At 42.3% G+C, this 20,518-nt stretch overlaps 1 protein-coding gene across 12 annotated transcripts in view; it reads left to right on the forward strand.

The window, feature by feature from the left end:
- The window catches only part of fryl (furry homolog, like), a 67,077-nt gene that overhangs the window by 26,428 nt on the left and 20,131 nt on the right, over positions 1 to 20,518 (forward strand). For 8 of the 12 annotated variants that reach the window (XM_041936090.1, XM_041936083.1, XM_041936080.1 and 5 more), the window contains 39 exons: positions 327 to 535; positions 1,060 to 1,113; positions 2,199 to 2,338; positions 2,466 to 2,562; positions 3,465 to 3,544; positions 3,879 to 3,959; positions 4,086 to 4,254; positions 5,195 to 5,287; positions 5,381 to 5,479; positions 5,969 to 6,070; positions 8,528 to 8,572; positions 10,895 to 10,998; positions 11,178 to 11,286; positions 11,398 to 11,484; positions 11,581 to 11,752; positions 11,832 to 11,964; positions 12,054 to 12,161; positions 12,274 to 12,511; positions 12,592 to 12,768; positions 12,889 to 12,975; positions 13,064 to 13,332; positions 13,667 to 13,874; positions 14,072 to 14,196; positions 14,300 to 14,357; positions 14,451 to 14,542; positions 14,653 to 14,825; positions 14,950 to 15,110; positions 15,211 to 15,321; positions 16,203 to 16,357; positions 16,472 to 16,571; positions 16,695 to 16,863; positions 17,977 to 18,245; positions 18,355 to 18,495; positions 18,603 to 18,771; positions 18,880 to 18,964; positions 19,436 to 19,548; positions 19,640 to 19,790; positions 19,876 to 19,979; positions 20,219 to 20,401. In XM_041936090.1, the coding sequence (XP_041792024.1) occupies positions 416 to 535; positions 1,060 to 1,113; positions 2,199 to 2,338; positions 2,466 to 2,562; positions 3,465 to 3,544; positions 3,879 to 3,959; positions 4,086 to 4,254; positions 5,195 to 5,287; positions 5,381 to 5,479; positions 5,969 to 6,070; positions 8,528 to 8,572; positions 10,895 to 10,998; positions 11,178 to 11,286; positions 11,398 to 11,484; positions 11,581 to 11,752; positions 11,832 to 11,964; positions 12,054 to 12,161; positions 12,274 to 12,511; positions 12,592 to 12,768; positions 12,889 to 12,975; positions 13,064 to 13,332; positions 13,667 to 13,874; positions 14,072 to 14,196; positions 14,300 to 14,357; positions 14,451 to 14,542; positions 14,653 to 14,825; positions 14,950 to 15,110; positions 15,211 to 15,321; positions 16,203 to 16,357; positions 16,472 to 16,571; positions 16,695 to 16,863; positions 17,977 to 18,245; positions 18,355 to 18,495; positions 18,603 to 18,771; positions 18,880 to 18,964; positions 19,436 to 19,548; positions 19,640 to 19,790; positions 19,876 to 19,979; positions 20,219 to 20,401 (5,131 nt within the window). In that variant the 5' untranslated portion in view covers positions 327 to 415. The remainder of the gene's footprint in view (positions 1 to 326; positions 536 to 1,059; positions 1,114 to 2,198; positions 2,339 to 2,465; positions 2,563 to 3,464; positions 3,545 to 3,878; positions 3,960 to 4,085; positions 4,255 to 5,194; positions 5,288 to 5,380; positions 5,480 to 5,968; positions 6,071 to 8,527; positions 8,573 to 10,894; positions 10,999 to 11,177; positions 11,287 to 11,397; positions 11,485 to 11,580; positions 11,753 to 11,831; positions 11,965 to 12,053; positions 12,162 to 12,273; positions 12,512 to 12,591; positions 12,769 to 12,888; positions 12,976 to 13,063; positions 13,333 to 13,666; positions 13,875 to 14,071; positions 14,197 to 14,299; positions 14,358 to 14,450; positions 14,543 to 14,652; positions 14,826 to 14,949; positions 15,111 to 15,210; positions 15,322 to 16,202; positions 16,358 to 16,471; positions 16,572 to 16,694; positions 16,864 to 17,976; positions 18,246 to 18,354; positions 18,496 to 18,602; positions 18,772 to 18,879; positions 18,965 to 19,435; positions 19,549 to 19,639; positions 19,791 to 19,875; positions 19,980 to 20,218; positions 20,402 to 20,518) is intronic. The other 4 variants (XM_041936084.1, XM_041936087.1, XM_041936089.1 and 1 more) reach the window with 1 other exon arrangement.

Raw genomic sequence — 20,518 nt, forward strand, 5'->3', positions numbered from 1 at the left:
AATAGGAGTTTGATTATCCTTATGTTAGTTTTGAAGTTGATTTAAGCCCATTATGGGTGATATGAGTTTAGAAATTAGTTTATAATTGGAGGCTTGGAATCAAATGGGAGTTGTATGTTTGCTCTAGTGAGCACTGGAATACCTCCCTCCTTTCTCTCGCATCAATTGAGTCAATTTGCCTCTTTAGGAAATGTCGGTGCTCTTGTTTGGATTAGAACTAGAGCATGACATTGCATACTTTACAAGTGTATTGCTCTTGGTTTGACCTGCTGCTGTCGACTCCCACTGTATTATTTCCTAACCTCTACCCTCTGTCCTCTCTGCAGCTTCTGCACCAGTCAGCAGCAACGTGAGTAGACGCCGTGCACCCTCCTCGGTGACTCCCCTCTCGTGGGAGAAACACAACATCGCCGCCATGTCGAGCATTACCATCGATCCCGAGCTGAAGCCCGGGGAGTTTGTCATCAAAAGTCTATTTGCAGAGTTTGCTGTGCTGGCTGAGAAGAAGATCGAGATGGTGATGGCTGAACCGCTGGTGAGTCCACAGGGGGTGAAAGCTGGTGTCAAGAAACACAGGAAATGAAATTCGATACACAACACGTGATGTGGCACACACAGCTGAGATAACTCCTGTCTTTTGCAACTAACCGCCATGCCCATAGCCACTTCAGGAAAAACTGTGTGAAGAAACTGGCCGGAGAGGCACATTATCTTTATGTGTATGAGTTATGCGAATTATAAAATTGTTTATTATTAACAGACTGGATTAACTGTCCTGCCTACATTCATCCATTTTATTCAGCTCAGTTTCTTTTATATCAGAGTTCCCGGCAGGGTAACGACCTCAGGCTGATTGAAGTCTTACCTCACTCTCATTCAACCCCTCTTTCACCTTATGCACCACAGTAAAACTTCTGTGTTCTTCCCCCCACTTCCTTACTCATAAACAGGCCTGCTGTTAACTGACAGCAATCTGCTATTGTGCAAATACGCTCAGTATCTCTGCTGGGTTTGTAACACACTTATTCTTACTCACTCTCTCTCTCACCTGTCTAACAGGAGAAACCTTTGTCCCGATCCCTCCAGAGAGGGGAAGATGCACAATTTGACCAGGTCAGTACAGTCATAGTTATGACCATGAAGTAAAACCTGATTCATGTGTGGGTGTATGAATGTGACATTCTCATTTCCTGGGACCACCAGCAGTCCTTTTCGTACCTCTGTATGTGTGCGCAGTACTTGATTCCCCAGCTCGTCTGTAGCTGGTGCAGAACTCTATACAATGGGCCTGCCTGCTGCAGAATGCTTTGTTCAGCACAACACAAAGCCAACGAGGATATGGTGCTATAGATCCAGCTGTCCCCATTGTGAGTGAGGGAGAGAAATGGGTATAGAGAGCGCAAAAGTGAGAGTGTAGAATCGCTGTGTCATCCTCAGCTACTAAATCAGCATTGGGTGCTGGAGTGTATCTGCCCGATGCCATAAGGGCAGAGGGAACAGTTGCATAACTCTCCTGCCTGGCATCCATTATCCGCCTCCCTCATCACGCTGCATTGGCCCTTAAATGCGCGCACACACACACACACGAACAGGTACACCTGAAAAGTTTATGCATACTGGCCACCTCATCTCATGTTTTATGTATTGTCTGAAAGTATTCAATATAATCTTCAGTTGCTTTCGTGCTGATTTGTTGTTTTCTACATTTACTTGTTTGTAATTGAATTGAATGATTTCTCATCAGAACAAAACTGTTACTATGCATCAACATACAGATCATTTCAGATCATCTCTAACAGTGGATTTGTCAAGCTAATGCAGTGCTAGGTTTAAAAGGCACAATCTTACATCATCATTGATGATGAGGTGTGTCACCACAGAGCCACGTATACTGTGGAGCTGCTCAATAGTCATCCAACACCACACTCCCAATTTCAGTCAATAGCTACAGTATGTCACCCTCTAGTTGAGAAAACATCTGGTCTATACTCACCGTATATATGCTAATCAGTTATTGAATTTCCACTTTTAATTATTGCTTGTGGGACTGCATTCTTTACACAATGTAAGCATTTCATTAGCAAGTGTGACAGGTGAAAGTATTTCATTTGTATATTAAAAATGGAAAGTATGTGGTGGAGACTAGGTTAACTAGTAATAACGTGTGAATCTAATGTTTGTATGTTATTACCTTCCAGTTAATAAGCTCTATGAGCTCAATAGCAGAACACTGTTTGCCCTCTCTACTGCGCACACTGTTCGACTGGTACCGGCGGCAGAGTGGCACCGAAGACGAGTCTTATGAGTACAGACCTCGCTCTAGTACCAAGTCAAAAGGGTGAGACCCTTATCTTCTTCTCCCCATTAACAGATCATTTATAAGTGATTTCAATTCTTTCTCAGTTTTAAGATATACTTTGCTCAAAACCTCATTGTTTACAGTATTTTTCTCTCCCTGTTTGTAGAGATGAACAGCATCGGGATAAAGATTACCTTCTTGAACGGAGGGACTTAGCCATAGATTTCATTTTTTGTTTAGTTTCAGTGGAAGTTCTAAAACAGGTGAGCTCTCTGATACTCTGCTTTTTGTATACTGGTTTACAGTGTCTATGAAAAGTGTTTGCCAATTGGGTTTCTTGGGTGATGTCACTGACCTACATACATAGAGAAGAGGAAGTTTCTCACTACATTTCATTCCTGGTTTAATTTTTATAGTCTGCTTGTTGCAGACTTTGTCCACTTTTTTTATTGCTTCCATTTTATTGCTGTTATTCAAATGATCAGATAGTCTTAACTGCCAGTGCATCATTCACCACTGATAAGAGAACTGGCATTACTGCGCTTTTGTTTGATTGCCTAACTGGTGATTTGTAGACTAACGCTTTGGACACGCCGCCTGCCTGAGCAGAGCGTGTGTGTAGCAGAACCCCTTGCTTTTCTTTTCCACGCCCATGTTAACAGGTTAGAGCTGCCACACTGCCCGCATGCAGCGGCGCTTCATCTAGAGATTCAGCATGTCGCCTGTTTTTTTTCAATGTGACATGCAGCTCTCAGCAAAAACAGGCAGTGATCTGTGATAGTCATACCAGCAACATCACACCTTTCACTAATGTTTCAGTGTCTACATCTGTATAAGTATTGTTTAATAGGTTTGTACTTTTTTATTTGATTATCTTCTGTGGTACAAATGAACTGCAGAAATGAAGAACTAGTTAGGTCTTTCCCCACAGGGGGACACAGTAAATAAACACAATGGCAACAGACCAACTTTCAACTGAGTGTGTTTCTAAAGTGGACTGTCCAAATCTAAGCAACATTCTGAACCAAAAGCCAATCCATGGAGACCAGAGCTAAGTTGTCCTTGGCGTTACTCCAGTAGGGAGAGCAATGAATGGTAGCAAAGAGAAAGAATGAAGACTATCAATGCTTTGAATAAGACCAATGATTCCATGTTTCCGTTACAGATTCCTCTTCATCCAGTGCCAGATGTTTTAGTACATGAAGTTCTAAACCTGGCATTCAAGCACTTTAAACACAAAGAGGGGTGAGTGACAGTCGACACGGTTGAATAATGTCTGAATAAAAAGTGCGGATGATTATACACTCTGCTGTGGCTTTCTGACTTTTGGGTTTTGCTTAGTTGGGAGTCAGTCATATGTTTATATCCACCTGTTTGAATACACTGGCTCCACGAATCATTCTGTCACTTTATAAGCTGTCTTCTGTCTCAAGCAGGCACACTTGCAAGCACACTTGCAAACTTCTTCATTGGTTTTGTGCGTTGTTGTTTTGATGTCAGTCATACAGAACTATGTCTTCCACAAAAAAGGATGTGTATTTGTTTAAGATGCCATGATGCCATGTGCCTCAAATGACAGGTACTGTGGCCCCAACACTGGCAACGTGCACATCATCGCAGACCTGTATGCAGAGGTCATTGGAGTCCTTACACAGTCAAAGTAAGGAAGTTTACATGACAGATAACAGTCTCAGTCACCTCTTAACCTCATTTATCTGTATTAAGAGGGATTTTTTTTTGGGTGGGGGTTGAGTGTATATGTATATATCTTTTTGTGTGTGCCCAGGTTTCAGGCAGTGAGGAAGAAGTTCATCACAGAGCTGAAGGAGCTCAGGCAAAAAGAGCAGAGTCCTTACGTAGTCCAGAGCATCATCAGCCTCATCATGGGCATGAAGTTCTTCCGGGTCAAAATGTATCCCGTGGAGGATTTTGAGGCTTCTTTTCAGTTCATGCAGGTAAATTATATTCGTTTATTTATGAGATGTGTGGCTGATATTCGTGTTTTGCTAAATTGTACCAGACATTTTGTTTTACCGCCACCCCTTTATTCGAGCTCAGCAGCTCTCTGTAGCAATGGCTCATAAAGCCAGATGAGTAACGATCAAAGGTGAGGTTTGCCAAGAAGCGAGTGTATGTGTGTTTCAGACTTTGTTAAGAGCTGTGAATGGAGCTGTGGTTGTTTCATTAATCTTTATACAGCAGTAAAAACACTCTGTTCTCTGTGATTTCCTCATATGCTAATGAAACATACTGTGGTTTATGTCCCCCACTCCTTTTCAGTGTATATCATGATTTCCCATATGGTGATCTTTTAGAGACTGACCAATATTGGATATTTTGTGTTGATATTTAAGAAAATCCATTACAATTAAGTGTCTCTTACTGAAGTCAATAATACAATTAAAGCAGTAGTTCTTAGCATCAGTGGCTCAGCCATATGAAGGAAAAATAACAGGATGATGTATGGTTCTTTTCTCTTTCTTGTGAGCAGCAGCTTTTGGTCCTGCATCACTCAGTGTCTCAGTGCTCTCCCTCACTGATTAGTCAGTATTTACTATATGCATTTTTTTTATTTCTACGTTAGCTTGTACAGGTATTTGGCTGATTCACAAACACAGGCAGTTTTCTGTACTGCAGCACTCTTATAAAAACAGCACAGTGACCAAGTGCTTCACAACAAAGGTCAATAATGCAAAGAAGACAGAGGAAAAAAGAGGCTGCTGGAAAGGGAAGATGAATCCTAACTGGAGTTCAGAAAATAAACCCGGGTCAGGGTATTGTCTTAATACAGTGTGTTTATGTTGCACTGTACCATCTTCTGCCAGTTTGTATTTGTTTATGAATGTATCCTGTGTGTATTCTTCATGCATGTGCACCTTTGGTGTCCCTTCCTAGGAGTGTGCCCAGTATTTCCTGGAAGTCAAGGATAAGGACATAAAGCACGCTCTGGCAGGCCTTTTTGTTGAGATCCTTATCCCTGTCGCAGCTGTGAGTTTAAAACAATTTCCACTGTTTCTCTCTACATGAATGAATCTCTACATGTCAATTTGAGAGCCACGGTAATGACTCGTTCATCCTCAGGCGGTGAAAAATGAAGTCAATGTGCCCTGCCTGAAGAACTTTGTGGAGATGCTGTACCAGACAACATTTGACCTTAGTTCCAGAAAGAAGCACTCTTTGGTAATAATTATACCATCCTAGTTTTTTCTCTCTTCCTCCCCACCCCACACTCTACATCTTTACTACTTCCTTCTCTTATTGTGTTTCACTATTCCTGTATTTTGTCAGCATTTCTGTTGGCCCCAGCACAGCCAGTCTGTCATTATCATGCAGAAATGTTCGACTATGAAAACAAACACAACCCCACTGTTGGTCCATTATGTTTACTGGCCAACTCTGGAATTGTCTTCAGGGCAGTATTTTCATATCTGGGTCTAATATATTGATTTCTTTGTATCTGTCCAAAATGTTTAGTAATATAGCTGAAATCCTGATTGCATACAAGAGATTTTAAAACAGTTGTGCTTCGGTCTCAGCTTGTGAGACCACTGTTGCTCTTGGCCTGTCTGTAGTGTGAACAGGCTTTTCAGACGCTGAATTACAAAACGTTGAGACAATTGATGCCTTCGCTTTTTTTCCAAGCTGAAACTGGTCTATCTCTCTCCCCAGGCTCTGTATCCCCTGGTGACATGCTTGCTGTGTGTTAGTCAAAAGCAGTTCTTCCTCAACAACTGGCACATCTTCCTCCAGAACTGCCTCTCACACCTGAAGGTACTGCCACCCTGAGCCTTTACACCCCATCCATGTCAGAAAAGTTCTGTGCTCTTGTGCTCTAAGGAGTAGCACAATGGCTGTATTCTTCAGATGAAGGTATTTTTAGGGCAGCAAACTTGGCTCAACAAGTCAGATTAAACCTAAGCGGTCTTATGACTCCTGTTATGAAACCTGAAATGAAATTTTGGTGGGCTTGTAGCCAGTGTAATGTGACATTAGTCCCCTTAAATTCAAGCTCATAATTCTCTTTTTCACCAGATTCAAGACAATATGAAGGCATGAACATTTATTACTGTTAAGAATTGAATTATTGGTGTTATGATGCTCTATAGTCCGTACAAGCTGTGATACTACCGACCGAACAAGTTGTCTTGGTTGTGAAGGGTGTGCTCTGTGGTTCCGTCTAAAGATCATAATGTACTTTCCCCTCCAATTTCAACAACCAGATCTGGACAGGAATAGCACTTGATTTGATAATAGTGTCTTTGTCTGTTTTTTTTTTTTTTTTTAAAGCTACAATTTATGCACAAAATGGACCAAATACAAACATGAAGTAAAAGATTATTAGGTGTCACTAATAATCACTAGTTTAACCACAACTAATTTCACAGAGAATGAGCTAAAAAGCTACGTAGCATCTTTAAACTCCAAAATGTCCTGCATCTTAGCTGATGCACTTTGCATATTATGTGTTCTCTCAAGTGCTGTTTTAACTCAGGTCTGTTAATGACTCCTTGTAAACCAATTACAAACAGATCAAATCTGCTTTCCTCCTGTCCCTGACCATCATGGAGCCAATTCAACCCAGACCAAATTACTGACTGACCGACCGACTCACTCAATGATTGTCTTTTCCATTCTACACTGATTGCCCTCTGTGCAGATTGTATGATCGTGTGGTGGATAGATTTCTGTTTGCGTCTTTGTGATGGTGATTTTCCGATGGTTCTGAATGGCCGTCTGTCTTCTCAGTGATCTCATTCCAGCATTCTCATTTGAAAATCGTAATCAGTCAGTCTTCTGAGTGGCAGTGCTGATTCTTTGATTGAGATCATTTTACGGGTTTGTGTGATGGCTCGATTGTAGTGATCTTTTTAGTGATTCAGGGCTTCTCGTCCAACCAGTGATTTTAACCCTGTGGCTGCTCGTAAAAATGCTTACTTAAAATAGCTGTTATTATTAGCTGTTTAGTTTGGAGAAAGGCTTCACAATATAGTAATAGGAATAAATCAGAACAACTTTTAAAGTTAATAACCGTTGATAAATGTGTTTTTCAGCAAAATTTAGTGTTATGCCCTGCAGTGGTGAATCAGCACCCCTCCACTATGCTTAACAAATTACAACAATTTGAATATCTGGTGTGACACAAATGAAAGCAAGGGTGGAGTTTTCCTTGTGAAAAGATCAAAACAGCTCATAGACCATCCTTTCAGGGAAAAGGCAACAAACACAGTCAAGACTGCTTGTAGATCAAAGGCAGCATTTGTCATTTTAGTGTAATTTGATTTGAAAAACAAATTTTAAGAGGAAAAGTTAGATACATGACCCGATATGACTCAATCTTGTTGCTACAACAGCATTTCTAAATGATTTTTTTTTTACTTTTCTAAAGCATTTGTATCCAGTATGTCATACATGTATGTTCTCAGTTCCAGTTTGATTTCTTTAATTTAAAAATGAACTATAGTAAGAACAGGGACAAATAGACTTTCCAGCTGTCACTACTTTTAGACATATTGCATAGAATTTGTTAAGACCTGATGTATATTGCCATATTTTTCAAATAAATGGAGATTATGCCATAATTGGACAGCCCCACTTTCAAGCACGGTCTCCACAGGGTTAAAATACAGTTTGCATTGGGTGTGCTTGACATTGATTCAAATATTCGAATGGACGGATGACTTGGGTGTCGCTGCTTGTCGGCTTCGTAGGTGAATCAGGAAATTTAGTTTTCTTTGCTTTCTTCTTCTTCTTCTTTTTTTTTTACTCGTTTTCCATTCACATCTTTAATTGTCACTTTCTTCATCCCCCTCTCTTCCCCTTATACCCTCCCCTCTGCTTATGTGTACGTTCTCTGTTCCACAGTCTGATTTCCAGACCACAGCACACTTTACTTTGCTTTGCTTATGCACTTGAAAATTAATATTTTGCTCACATGGTGTTAAAGGATGTAATACCATATCTAACAAATGGACTGTTATTTTGTTTTAGTAGCATGCCACTAATAATTCCACTAATAAATCATCAAGTGGCATGTTTAACAGTTCATTGTGTTTGAATAGTGTCGATTTTTGTACTGTCACACTGACAAGAGTAGATACTGAACTGCTCTTGTCATATATGTTTAGGTTATGTTTTTGTTTTTGCCTTTAACTTGCATGTGTCCCTCCCCAACCCCTGCATTCTTTGTCTCCTGTCATTTGATCTTTTTCTCACACTGACTCGCTCCAGATGCCGTCTAACAACAGCATCCGAAAGCAGATTGAGACGCTGCAGGTGAGTTCTCTGGCGTCAGCAACCTGCCCCGTGCTCCCATTCCTTTATAAAGGCCCGGGTCCTGACCACTTCTGCCTGCTTGGCTAAAGGGGTAGTGATCATTCTCTGTAGTGACTGTGACTTGTTACTCTTTTAAAGTAGAGAAGAGGAACATGTGATGTCTTAGGGTTTGGTGTTGAGCTGGTTTGTCCTTATGGGCGGTGATGATGACTTTTGCTTGATGTCTAGTTACATATTTAGACTTGTTCTGTCGATACATGTTAATCTAAAATAGGGACGTGTTATATATTAGCCAAGTTATTGGCGTTAGGTAATATCTGCTTTGAAAGATGTTGCCAATCTGTATCAGGAGTTATTGCAAAATTATCTCCATGATATCAGATTCCAGCTGGAATTACAAGTGCACGCCTACATTAACCACACAATGTTACAGATTTGATGTCATCTGCATCTCAAAGCACAACAGTCAGCCATACTGTAGGAAAGCTGGACAGTGTCCCCCAACTGTGTTGCAATGAAACACAAAGTTTTATCACTTGCCGAAAATAAGCAATAGTTGCATGCGATTTTGATTCAATCTTGTGCCGTCCCTAGTATTTATTACAAAAAGGTCATAGAAACGTGAAAAGATAAATTCGTTCAGCTATCGTGGTTTTTGGTGTGTTTGCAGCGTGTTCTAGCAGTGTCACATTTAGTTTTTGCTGTTGGAGTTGGTAATAGGCTGGCTGGCAGCAGTCACATTGTGCTCTCTTTTCTTGTCGCACAATGCAGTAGCTGCCAGTTTGGCTGTTGACATTAGGGCTGAGTGTTGTTTTTATGAAACCATTAATCAACGATGTGTGACAGACGTCGGTAATATGCACAGCACGGAGGTGAGATGTCGATTTTCTTTCTCCAGTCCAGGTTATCTAGCAAAAAAATAGCTCTGTTATGCAGTTAACACATTGACATGATTACTGCAGACCAAACTAACCAAGTTAAATAAATTCAGTGTTCAGTACCAGATCTACGTCTTTGTCCTGGATGGAAAAAATAAGCCCATAATTTTAATTTATGGACTTAAAAGAAAGAGAAAGTTGTCGACGTGTTTTCAAAAATTTGAGTCAAGTAAAAGTGTTCAACTGATTGTGAGTTCTCTATATAGAAATTCAATCAACCTATTTACCAAGCCACTTACACTTTATTAAATCTCACATCACAGAGTTTGATTTAAAGAAAGAATGGTGGTGTAAAAGTGCTGACCTTGAGCAGCCCTAATTGGAGCCTTTCCTTTTTTTTGTGCTCAGTGATCTACTGTTTCGTACTACTGTGATCTGTTGAGTTGCACACAGAAAGACTAGACGTATGGTTGCAGTTCAAAAAGCCACTGCTTTATGCTGGTTTGCAACCCAGCATAGCACTTTATCTTAAAATGTCAGCTCACCCAAATCACAAACAGACACTTTGTCCCTTATATTTGGTTGTAGTTTCCCCTGTTTGGGATATTTGCCTCTAACATATCAGCCTCCTGCCATCTGTTTTTACTGTATAGCATGCTTAAGCCAAACCATGGCGTGCCATACTCATGAGCATTTCCACTGTGCCCTCCCAGTGAGGGATATCTGTGCTAATGTCGGGGGCAGGGCTAGACTGTCATGGTCTCTGTTTTTAAGACATGTCTTCACCATGAACTACCAGTTTGACAGAACGATTTTTAAAGCTCCTTGTTGACTTTTAAATTTGTTCACATCAAAATATGGTTTGGTTGTTTAATCTTTAAGATAGAGGAATACTAAAAATGAGATGCAGCAACAATGAAGTTGTTGCATAGAGGGGTGGAGAAGCCTTAATGTAGGCTTGGGCAAACCACAAACCCTCCATCTTGCCAATAAGGTAAAGCTGACATATGGGAATCCTTGCTCTGTGGCCACATCACACCCTCTGAGCATGGTTGCTCACAGTATGGGCCTGTACATGTATCTCAACAGTGTGGAAATTTGTCATAGCAGGTAACTTGGCTGGTCAGTCCAAAATGTTACTGAAATATTGACTGGATGTCTTCTATTCCAGCACACGTTATTTCATATTAATTAAATACTTTATATTTTCTTCCTAAAACCCATGAAATATCATTCAATCATCAGACCATGTGGAATTTAACTGTTCAGACATCAGTCAGTGACTGAAAAATTGTCCTATCATTAGCTTCTACACACAGTTCCCACGTTTAGTTTGATTCAACTTTCTCAAGAAAAGAACAACGTGAAGTCTCACAGGTGGGTACTGAAATTGTTGTAGTTAAGCTGAGTGGCTCATATTTTTTTTTCTTCTTTACATCCACAGAACAAAGACCCCAAAATGTCCCGTGTGGCGCTGGAGTCACTCTACAGACTGCTCTGGGTTTACATTATCAGGATCAAGTGTGAGAGTAATACTGTCACACAGAGGTCAGTACCAGGGACACCTGCAAGTTGACCCACACACACACACACACACACGCACACACTCACACACATAGAAAATCAACCCCTTTACAATTGATGGCTATCAAGTAGAAGTCATTTAAATATTGGCGTTTGTTGCTCAGCCCTAAATAAGCTTAAAATATCCTTCTTTTCCCTGCTAGTCGACTACTCAGCATCGTTTCAGCACTTTTCCCCAAAGGCTCTCGGAGTGTGGTGCCCAGGGACACGCCCCTCAACATCTTTGTCAAGATCATCCAGTTCATAGCTCAGGTAATCTTCAAGCATGAATTGTCATACGTGGATGTTACATCTGAGCTAAACCTAAGGATACACCTCGTATTAACTGTGTGTAAGTGATGGCTGCTCTGTTGGTTGTTTTAGGAAAGACTGGACTTCGCTATGAAGGAGATAATCTATGACCTCCTGTGTGTGGGCAAGTCTCACAAAACCTTCGCCATTAATCCAGAGGTAAAGGAGAGACTGATATCAAGTTCTGATATTGTTGGAGTGTTCTCTCTTCCATGTCACACCTCTCACCCTGTCTCTTTCTGCTTGCTCTGCCAGAGGATGAATATTGGTTTGCGAGCCTTCTTGGTGATTGCTGACAGCCTACAGCAGAAAGATGGGGAGCCTCCTATGCCTACGACAGGGATCATCATGCCCTCTGGCAACACCCTGCGTGTCAAAAAGATCTTCCTCAACACCACCCTCACTGATGAAGAAGCCAAGGTCATAGGTAGGTAACATTTTAGTAACTGTGGTATAATACCTTGTTGTTTTCCTGTGAGTGTAATGACACATCTGGGTGTTTCCAGGCATGTCGCTGTACTACCCACAAGTAAGAAAAGCCTTAGACAACATCCTGCGACACCTGGACAAGGAAGTGGGACGCTCCATGAGCATGACCAATGTACAGATGTCCAACAAGGAGCCTGAGGACATGATTACGTATGTAACCACAACCTGATTTTTGTGTTACTGTCCATGGCTCCATGTTCTGACCTGTAGCAGGTTCTCATAAGCTGTTTGTGCCACAGGGGAGAGAGGAAACCAAAGATTGATTTGTTCCGTACATGTGTGGCCGCTATCCCAAGACTGATACCAGATGGCATGAGCAGACAAGACCTGATAGAGCTTCTAGCCAAGTAATCCACCCTCTTTTAACCCCTCTGTAGACACATCACTACACAATCTGTAGCTGAGGTGTCCTTGTGCGCCTTTTAATTTTTTTCTTGTTGGCTCCCTCTCCTTCTCTAGACTGACCATCCATATGGATGAAGAGCTACGTGGCCTTGCCTTCACGACCCTTCAGGCCCTGATGGTGGATTTCCCAGAGTGGCGGGAGGATGTTCTCTCAGGCTTTGTCTATTTCATTGTCCGTGAGGTAACAGATGTCCACCCCACACTCCTGGACAACGCTGTCAAGATGCTACTGCAGCTCATCAGCCAGTGGAGGCAAGCAGTGCAGAGCAGCAATAAAAGCCACGATGTGCAGGTTGGTCAAAGAAGTTTCAGCTTTATTAAGTGAATTGCAGTGAAAAGTGTGTGATTTTAATTCCAAGTTCTTTGAAACAGGGCTCGAGCAGCGGCCGTTCTCTGTCCCTGGAACGCACTCCTCCGTTAGGTGTGCTGCATGTGGTGGAGGGTTTAGCGCTGGTGGTGCTTTGTAGCTGCCGCCCTGCCACGCGCAGGCTGGCAGTTAATGTCCTTAAGGAGGTCCGAGCGCTGCACACTGCACTGGGCATTGGCAAGGTAATTAAGACTCCATGTATTTTGTTGTGAACAGTCAAATGTGCATGAGTCTGCAGAGAACTTTTTTGTGACAACTACTCTGTTTTCTGACATTTGCTCTCTTTCCCTCAATCTTTTCAGGGGGATGAGGAATTGGCCATTGATGTAATGGATAGAGTAAGTGCATCAGTGTTGGAGAGCTTCATTCATCTCACAGGAGCTGACCAGGTATAAATGCCTTTTCTTATTTAAAGAATCCTAAAGCTTGTACGAATACTCTGACACTCAACTCGTCCCCCTCTGTTACTCTCTGTAGACAAACCTGCTGTACTGTCCCAGTGGGATTGATCTACAGACGCTAGCAGAGTGGAGCTCCTCTCCCATCAGCCATCAGTTTGATGTGGTGAGCCCCTCGCACATCTGGGTGTTTGCCCACGTTACTCAGGGCCAGGACCCCTGGGTCATCAGCCTCTCCAGCTACCTGCGGCAGGAGCACCTGCCCAAACATTGCCCCACTGCCCTCAACTATGCCTGGATGTTTGCCTACACCCGCCTGCAGCTACTGTCTCCACAAGTTGATATCAAGTATGTTTCCTCAAGCCTCTCTGTCTTTGTGTTCTTTCTGATATCATTTTGTGAATGTTTCTGTCATTGTGGATGTTTTTCTTAGAGACTGTCTTTGAAATTGCCAGGTGATGGTGTCTTTGTGTTGACACACATCATGTATTAGGATTGTGGACTGAACCAAAAATCTTAATGGGCTTGATGCAAGATAAATAGATGACAAAGACTGATTAATCATGTGACATAAGCTGGCAGAAGGCAGCCGTTTCTATATCTGGGCCCACAGTTTAATGTTCTTCTGTGTCTTTGATGTCATGTCATCTATCTCCTGCCTTTCCTGTGTGTCCACTTGCAGTAGCCCCATCAATGCCAAGAAAGTGAACAGTCTGAACAGCAGTGACTCCTACATCGGTCTTTGGAGGAACTACCTGATCCTCTGCTGCAGCTCCGCCTCTTCCTCCCCCTCCATGTGTTCCTCATCCTCCACCTCTGGCTCCGTCCGCTGCTCCCCGCCTGAGACGCTGGCGTCCACGCCGGACAGCGGCTACAGTTATGATTCAAAGGTCAGGAGCACCTGCACAGCGCCTTATGACACACATTGACAAGACCTTCAGTAAAACAAAAATGTTTTGCTAATTTTCAAGTCTTGAAAGATTTGGAAACAGAAGGCAAAGAACTGTACGATTATAGTAGCATGATGAGTCGTTACAGGAGGTTTATTTTTATTACATGACATTTCTCTTTCTTTGTCTGTGAATAGATTGTTGGCACTCCGTCCCCCTCCTCCCTGTTCAAACACATTGTTCCAATGATGCGCTCTGAGAGCATGGACATCACAGAGTCTCTTGTGTTGGGGCTTGGCAGGACCAACCCCGTAGCCTTCAGGTACACCACACTTGACATGATCCATATATATATACCTTACTGTATGCTTTTCATATACTGTATATTAAACAGTTTATTTACCTGTAACTTTCCGATCCTTCAGAGAGTTGATAGAGGAGCTAAACCCCATCATAAAAGAAGCTCTAGAAAGAAGACCTGAAGTAAGTGCAGTTAGTTGAAACTTTTCTGTCGCAGTTCTGTGTTGAGCAAAAGACTATTTGTCGAGTAACAATGCTACTCTGTTTACTGTGCAGAACATGAAGCGACGCAGGCGTCGTGACATCCTCAGGGTCCAGCTGGTCCGGATATTTGAGCTGCTGGCTGATGCTGGTGTCATCAGTCAGATGTGTGTAATCCACAAAAAATTTGGACACTATGATTAAGAATGAATTTGCACTTTTATACAAGAGGTTTATAAACATAATGATCTTTTGTTTGTTACTTTTCTTCGTACAGAGCCAGTGGAGGGTTAGATGGAGAGAGCCACTCTCTGAACAGCACCCTGCTTGAGTATGTTGATCTGACCAGGCAGTTGCTTGAGGCTGAAAATGACAAAGACTCTGACACACTGAAGGACATTCGCTGTCATTTCAGTGCACTTGTGGCCAATATCATTCAGAATGTCCCAGGTATGTCCTTTAAATATCCCCATTTCCATCATTTATCTATTTGTTTTAGATTATTTGCACTGAATGTTGGAGCAATAAACATCAAAGTGTCTTATGTATTAATTCTGCTTCTTGTTGTGTTCAGTACACCAGAGGAGGACAATCTTCCCCCAGCAGTCACTGAGACACAGTCTGTTCATGCTCTTCAGCCACTGGGCTGGGCCCTTCAGCATCATGTTCACCCCCCTGGACCGCTACAGTGACAGAAATATGCAGATCAACCGCCATCAGTACTGTGCACTAAAGGTACACATGGACACATATAGGATATAAATGTTGAAATCTGCTTTCTGCATTCAATATAACCCCGGTTTACTGATAACTAACAGCTTTGTTAATATTTCAGGCTATGTCTGCAGTGTTGTGTTGTGGACCTGTAGCTGACAATGTTGGCCTTTCCTCTGATGGCTACCTCTACAAATGGCTGGACAACATCCTGGATTCACAGGACAAGAAGGTAAGAGAAATCTTTCCAAGTCAGCCCCTTTGATTTTCATTAAAATAGTCTTTGATAGTCTGGCCAGGGTACGTATGTGGATGAGTGCTGGATATGAAGTTGAGGTAGGAGTGTGCATCGCCAAAGCAAAGTCTTGAATACTTAACTTAATGTGTGAAAGCGAAAGGCAGCATGTCCGAAGCTCAAACGGAAAGGGCAAAGTACTCACTTGGATATATTGGCTTGCACACAAAGGCAACCCTTCATGTTTTAACCTGTCAGTGCTGATCAAACAATATAAAACCTCAAACAAGGTCATGAATTAGATCCTATGCCAGGTAATTTCAACGGATGAATGTAATAATGGCAGTCAACAAAGGACAAGTATATAATAAAAATGTCACTGGTGATAAGCAACGTATAAATTCTTCAGGTGCTATTGGTTTGGTCTGGCTCTGCTGTAAGACTTCCTGAGGTCAAAGTTATGCAGCACAGCTTCACATACAACTACACTAGTGCTCCACAGTGGTGTTCAGTAGTACTGCAATATCTTACTGCCAAACTGTTTCAGATGAAGACTAACACAGTGAAAATTGACGATTTAGAGAGCACCTCAAAATCACCATTTAATCCTTTTTAAAACTAACTAAAACTGTATTTAGGTGTTAAACCACCAACTGTTCCCTACTTATCTGTCTTTTCAAGATTTTATTCCCTTGTTTTGACTGATTCTGCAAACACAAAAATACGTAGTCCATAGTGGTAGTACTTTTTTTAATATACAACTTTACAGCATATTTTTGTGCCCATGCTAATTGGCAGCAGGTTAAAGTGAGCAGGATGTGTAGTAACTATTTGAAGAAGTGAACCCTTGGTTCTAAGGTCTCTGTGGTCTCCTCTAGGTTCACCAGCTGGGTTGTGAGGCTGTGATGCTGCTCCTGGAGCTGAATCCAGACCAGAGCAACCTCATGTTTTGGGCTGTGGACCGCTGTTACACCGGCTCACGTCGTGTGGCTGCAGGTTGCTTCAGGGCCATCGCCAATGTCTTTCACAACAGGTATGACACATTCCCAGCTTCAGCTTGAATTTATTTCTGTCTCTCTCTATCTTCTCTCTTTGGAATCAGTGAAATGCTGATCAAATACTGCGTATGTTTTATGTTTTCTCTTAGGGATTACCAATTTGACACTGTGGTGCTGCTGAACCTGATTCTGTTCAAGGCGGCTGATTCTTCCAGGGACATATATGAGGTGGCCATGCAGCTGTTACAGGTCTGAATTTCTGTTTTCATCAACAAGTTCATTTTTGCATGTTTAGACATAACACTGACATACATGCTTTCATCATTCATTAAATGTTGTCCTTTGTGATATTTGTCTGTGTGAAACTAATAGATCCTGGAACCCAAGCTCTTCCGTTACGCTCATAAATTGGAGATCCTGCGAACAGATGGTATCTTGATGCCTCCCTCACCGCTGCCACACCTCTACTCTGTGTCTTACTACCAGCTGTCTGAGGAGCTTGCAAGGACTTACCCGGAGCTCACGCTGCCCATCTTCTCAGGTGTGCTACAATGCAATTTGTTAACAGCTGCTGTTGGGTTAATGGGGTGCTGTAATGTGTGGAATTGATGCAGTAACTCAAGTTTTATTTGCCTGTGACAGCAGGGATCTGCCCTGCCCAGTATAGCACACATAAGCCTGGCTGTCTATGATTGGATGCATTTCCAGCCTTATAGCTGCCTTTTTTTAAGACCAACCAAATATTGTCATATACCTGCAGAATATTTCAGATGCAAGTTGTAGGAATTGAATGAATTTTTTGACAAAATGTGAATAGCAGTCTCAATATCAAATATTTATCCTTCTTTGCTCTTTCCAAAAATGCGTCACTTAATTCTCTGGATGTTTTCGCTGGTGGTCCATGAAGTCAATCGATTTCTAAACAATCATTTATAATTCATAGAAATTGTAGATATTGCCTTATGTCTTGCGTGCGAGATTGTCAGCAGCCTTCAGATCAGCACAGCTGATAGCCATGCCACCACTTTGAGGTAAACGTGAAGTGAACCCCGTCCTAACTGCTTTTGACTGACTGATCAGGGGAAAAAACCCTCATGTGCTGACATGCATAAATGTTGCTATGGTTACAAATAAAGATTATAAAATGACTTCCTGAATAGTTCGCACGCATACTGTAATTGGTCTGTTCGCTGTCACACCACAAACAAACAGGAGCAGAGTCTGCTCGGAAGGGTCTTATTTGAGCCGCCCATTAAGTGTGGCTTATGAGGCCTGCACAATGGGCAAAGCACCAGAGTTTGTTTTAACTGAACCAAACAGGTGAGGTTTGTGAAAGCCTCACCATGCATCTTTTGGTGTATTTTTTCATCTGCACAACCATGTGCATCTGATATAAAAAAGAAAATACACCTTAACTCTTCAACCATCCATTGATGCTAGAATTTATCAGTGGATGACCAAAGTGAACAAGGCCATTTCACCTCACTATACCAACACAGAGAACATGGGGAAAAAATTGCATGTATGCTTGTTATGATATTGTTGTGAGTAAAACATGGAGATAAGGTTAAAAATTGACAAAGCATTTTTTTATGGTGTAATGGCTGGGAATCTGTTTCAACTAACAACTATCTTCTTACCTTCTCCACTCCAGAGGTGAGCCAGCGCATCCAGACAGCGCACCCTGGTGGTCGTCAAGTCATGTTGCACTACCTCCTGCCTTGGATGAACAATGTGGAGCTGGTTGATTTCAAACCAGCTGTACGGCGACCGGAGGATTGCGGCAGTGGTGAGGACGATGAGGATGTACACGAGCGGGAGATCATGATGGTCAACAGCCGGCGCTGGCTCCGTGGAGAGGGCTGGGGCTCCCCGCGAGCAACAGCCATGGTGCTAAACAATCTCATGTTCATGACTGCTAAGGTGAGACAGCTGAAGGACCGTCTTCACTCCATCATATCAGGATTTACATGGGTTTGGAAATGTTGATTTGAGATAACTAATGGATCATGAAATGACTTTGTTTTTACAGTATGGGGATGAGTTTGCTTGGTCAGAGATAGAGAATGTATGGACCACATTAGCAGACAGCTGGCCAAAGAACCTCAAAATCATTCTGCACTTCCTCATCAGTATGTCGGGAGTCAACAGTGACCCCAGCCTCTTGCCCTACGTAAGTCACAGGATACTTAGTTTATGCACCGCACCTGTCGTATCCCCATGTGCAGTGTCCACCACTTACTCCTCATGTGTCTGACTGTGTTACATGTGTGTCCTCAGGTGAAACGGGTCGTGGTTTACTTGGGCAGAGATAAGACTATGCAGCTGCTGGAGGAGTTGATGTGTGAGCTTGAGTTGACTGATCCTGTTAGCTCAGCAGTCACTCACATGGACAACCCCCCCTATTACCGCATCACCTCCAGTTACAAGATCCCCTCAGTCACCTCAGGTTAATCAGTAGTGTGCACGCAGTAGCTCACAGCTTAGGTCATTGTTCCAATACTAAATCATGTGTTTTGAAGGCCAGATGGTGAATGTTTCGTGTCTGTTCTTGCAGGAACAACCTCCAGCAGCAATACCATGGTGCCAGGAAACGACGGTCATCATGACAGCAAGATCAAAGACTCTAACATGGAGGACAGGTACAAGCTGAAACACAGCACTGGTCTTTGTGTCAAACAGAGAATGTGATGAGAGGAGCAGGATGTGTGTACCTGAACAATGTACAGTATATGGCCACCTTAAAAGCAGGAGCAGTAAAGCATTGAAATACTGTATTTCCATTTTGAAAAGTTCAAGTGGTCTTACTTATTGGCTTTATTATAAAATCTGAAATTATAACACTCAAATTTTCTGTTTGTATGTGTGATGTAACTCCTCTTGTGGAAAAGGTTAGAATAAGAACAGCCACTGAATTGTTATGTATGAATTAATTCAGATGAATCACTCAAGTTGATTTTCGAAACAGTTTAGAGACTTTGAGATTCATGAGGTGAAATACTTTTAATTGGAAAATTTTGCTGATGCAGTGAATTAGATTCAAGTTGTTGGCCGAGGGGAAAAGAATGAAATGCTGGTGCTGTCCTTTTAAATTACGAGTGTCTGTTCCGCAGTTACACCCACCTGGATATCTACGGTGGTCTGAACAGTAACCTGAACCGCCAGCACCACCGTCTGGAATCTCGTTACAGCAGCAGCTCTGGAGGCTCCTATGAAGAGGAGAAGAGTAAGAATGAGCACTTTGCACCACTAAATTAGACACTACACTACTCAATTCTTTCCAACCAACATTTCTTATAATCTGCTCCCTTTTCCAGGTGACTCCATGCCGCTTTATGCTAACTGGCGTTTGAAAGTGATGGATAACAACCAGCCAGAGCCTCTTCCCTTCCCTCCTACTGGAGGCTGTTGGTCTCCTCTTGTGGACTACCTGCCAGAGACAAATGCCCCTGCTGTACCTCTCCACAGGTGCACCATACATCACCTTCCGTCGCCCTCTGTATCATACCCGTGTGTTCTATGCCTAAGTCAACCCATATTTTCTGTTTTTTAGATGTAACATTGCAGTCATCCTACTAACAGACCTCATTGTGGACCATGGGGTCAAAGTGGAGTGGAGTGCCTACCTGCACCTCTTGCTGCATGCAATTTTTATAGGTAACTTGATTCCTAATTGTTAATATATTGGATGGCTGTATGCCAAGAACAGATTTTGTTTTCTTCTTTTGGGGCCGCTCAGTTACTGTGCTCGAATAACCTGATATCTTGTAGCAAATAAGCAAATTCAAATGTACCCAGTAGAGGATTGAGTTTAATTGACTTCTCATACTTCATTGCAGCTCTATTCGCTAAAGTCCATGATCTAATAGCTCCCCCTCTTCCATGTCCTCTTCCAGGGTTTGATCACCAGCACCCGGAAGTCTACGAGCACTGCAAACGTCTGCTGCTTCACCTGCTCGTTGTCCAGGGAGCAAATAGCAACGTTCAATCTGTGGCTATGGTGCTTTTACGCAACAGAGACTACAACGAGCCCAGGGTCCTGACTGTGAAGCCAGCAGCTCCAGAGTTCAACCTCACAGGTCAGTTCTGATGTGGAGCTCAGAGTCATAAGTGAAAAGGACAATAAAGAGTAAGAGAATTGTTAAGGTATTATTGTTAAGGTGAAGGAATTTGAACTGATAAGATTACTTTTTTGT

Source organism: Chelmon rostratus, chromosome 4, assembly GCF_017976325.1.
Source record: "Chelmon rostratus isolate fCheRos1 chromosome 4, fCheRos1.pri, whole genome shotgun sequence".
Classification (NCBI taxonomy): domain Eukaryota; kingdom Metazoa; phylum Chordata; class Actinopteri; order Chaetodontiformes; family Chaetodontidae; genus Chelmon; species Chelmon rostratus.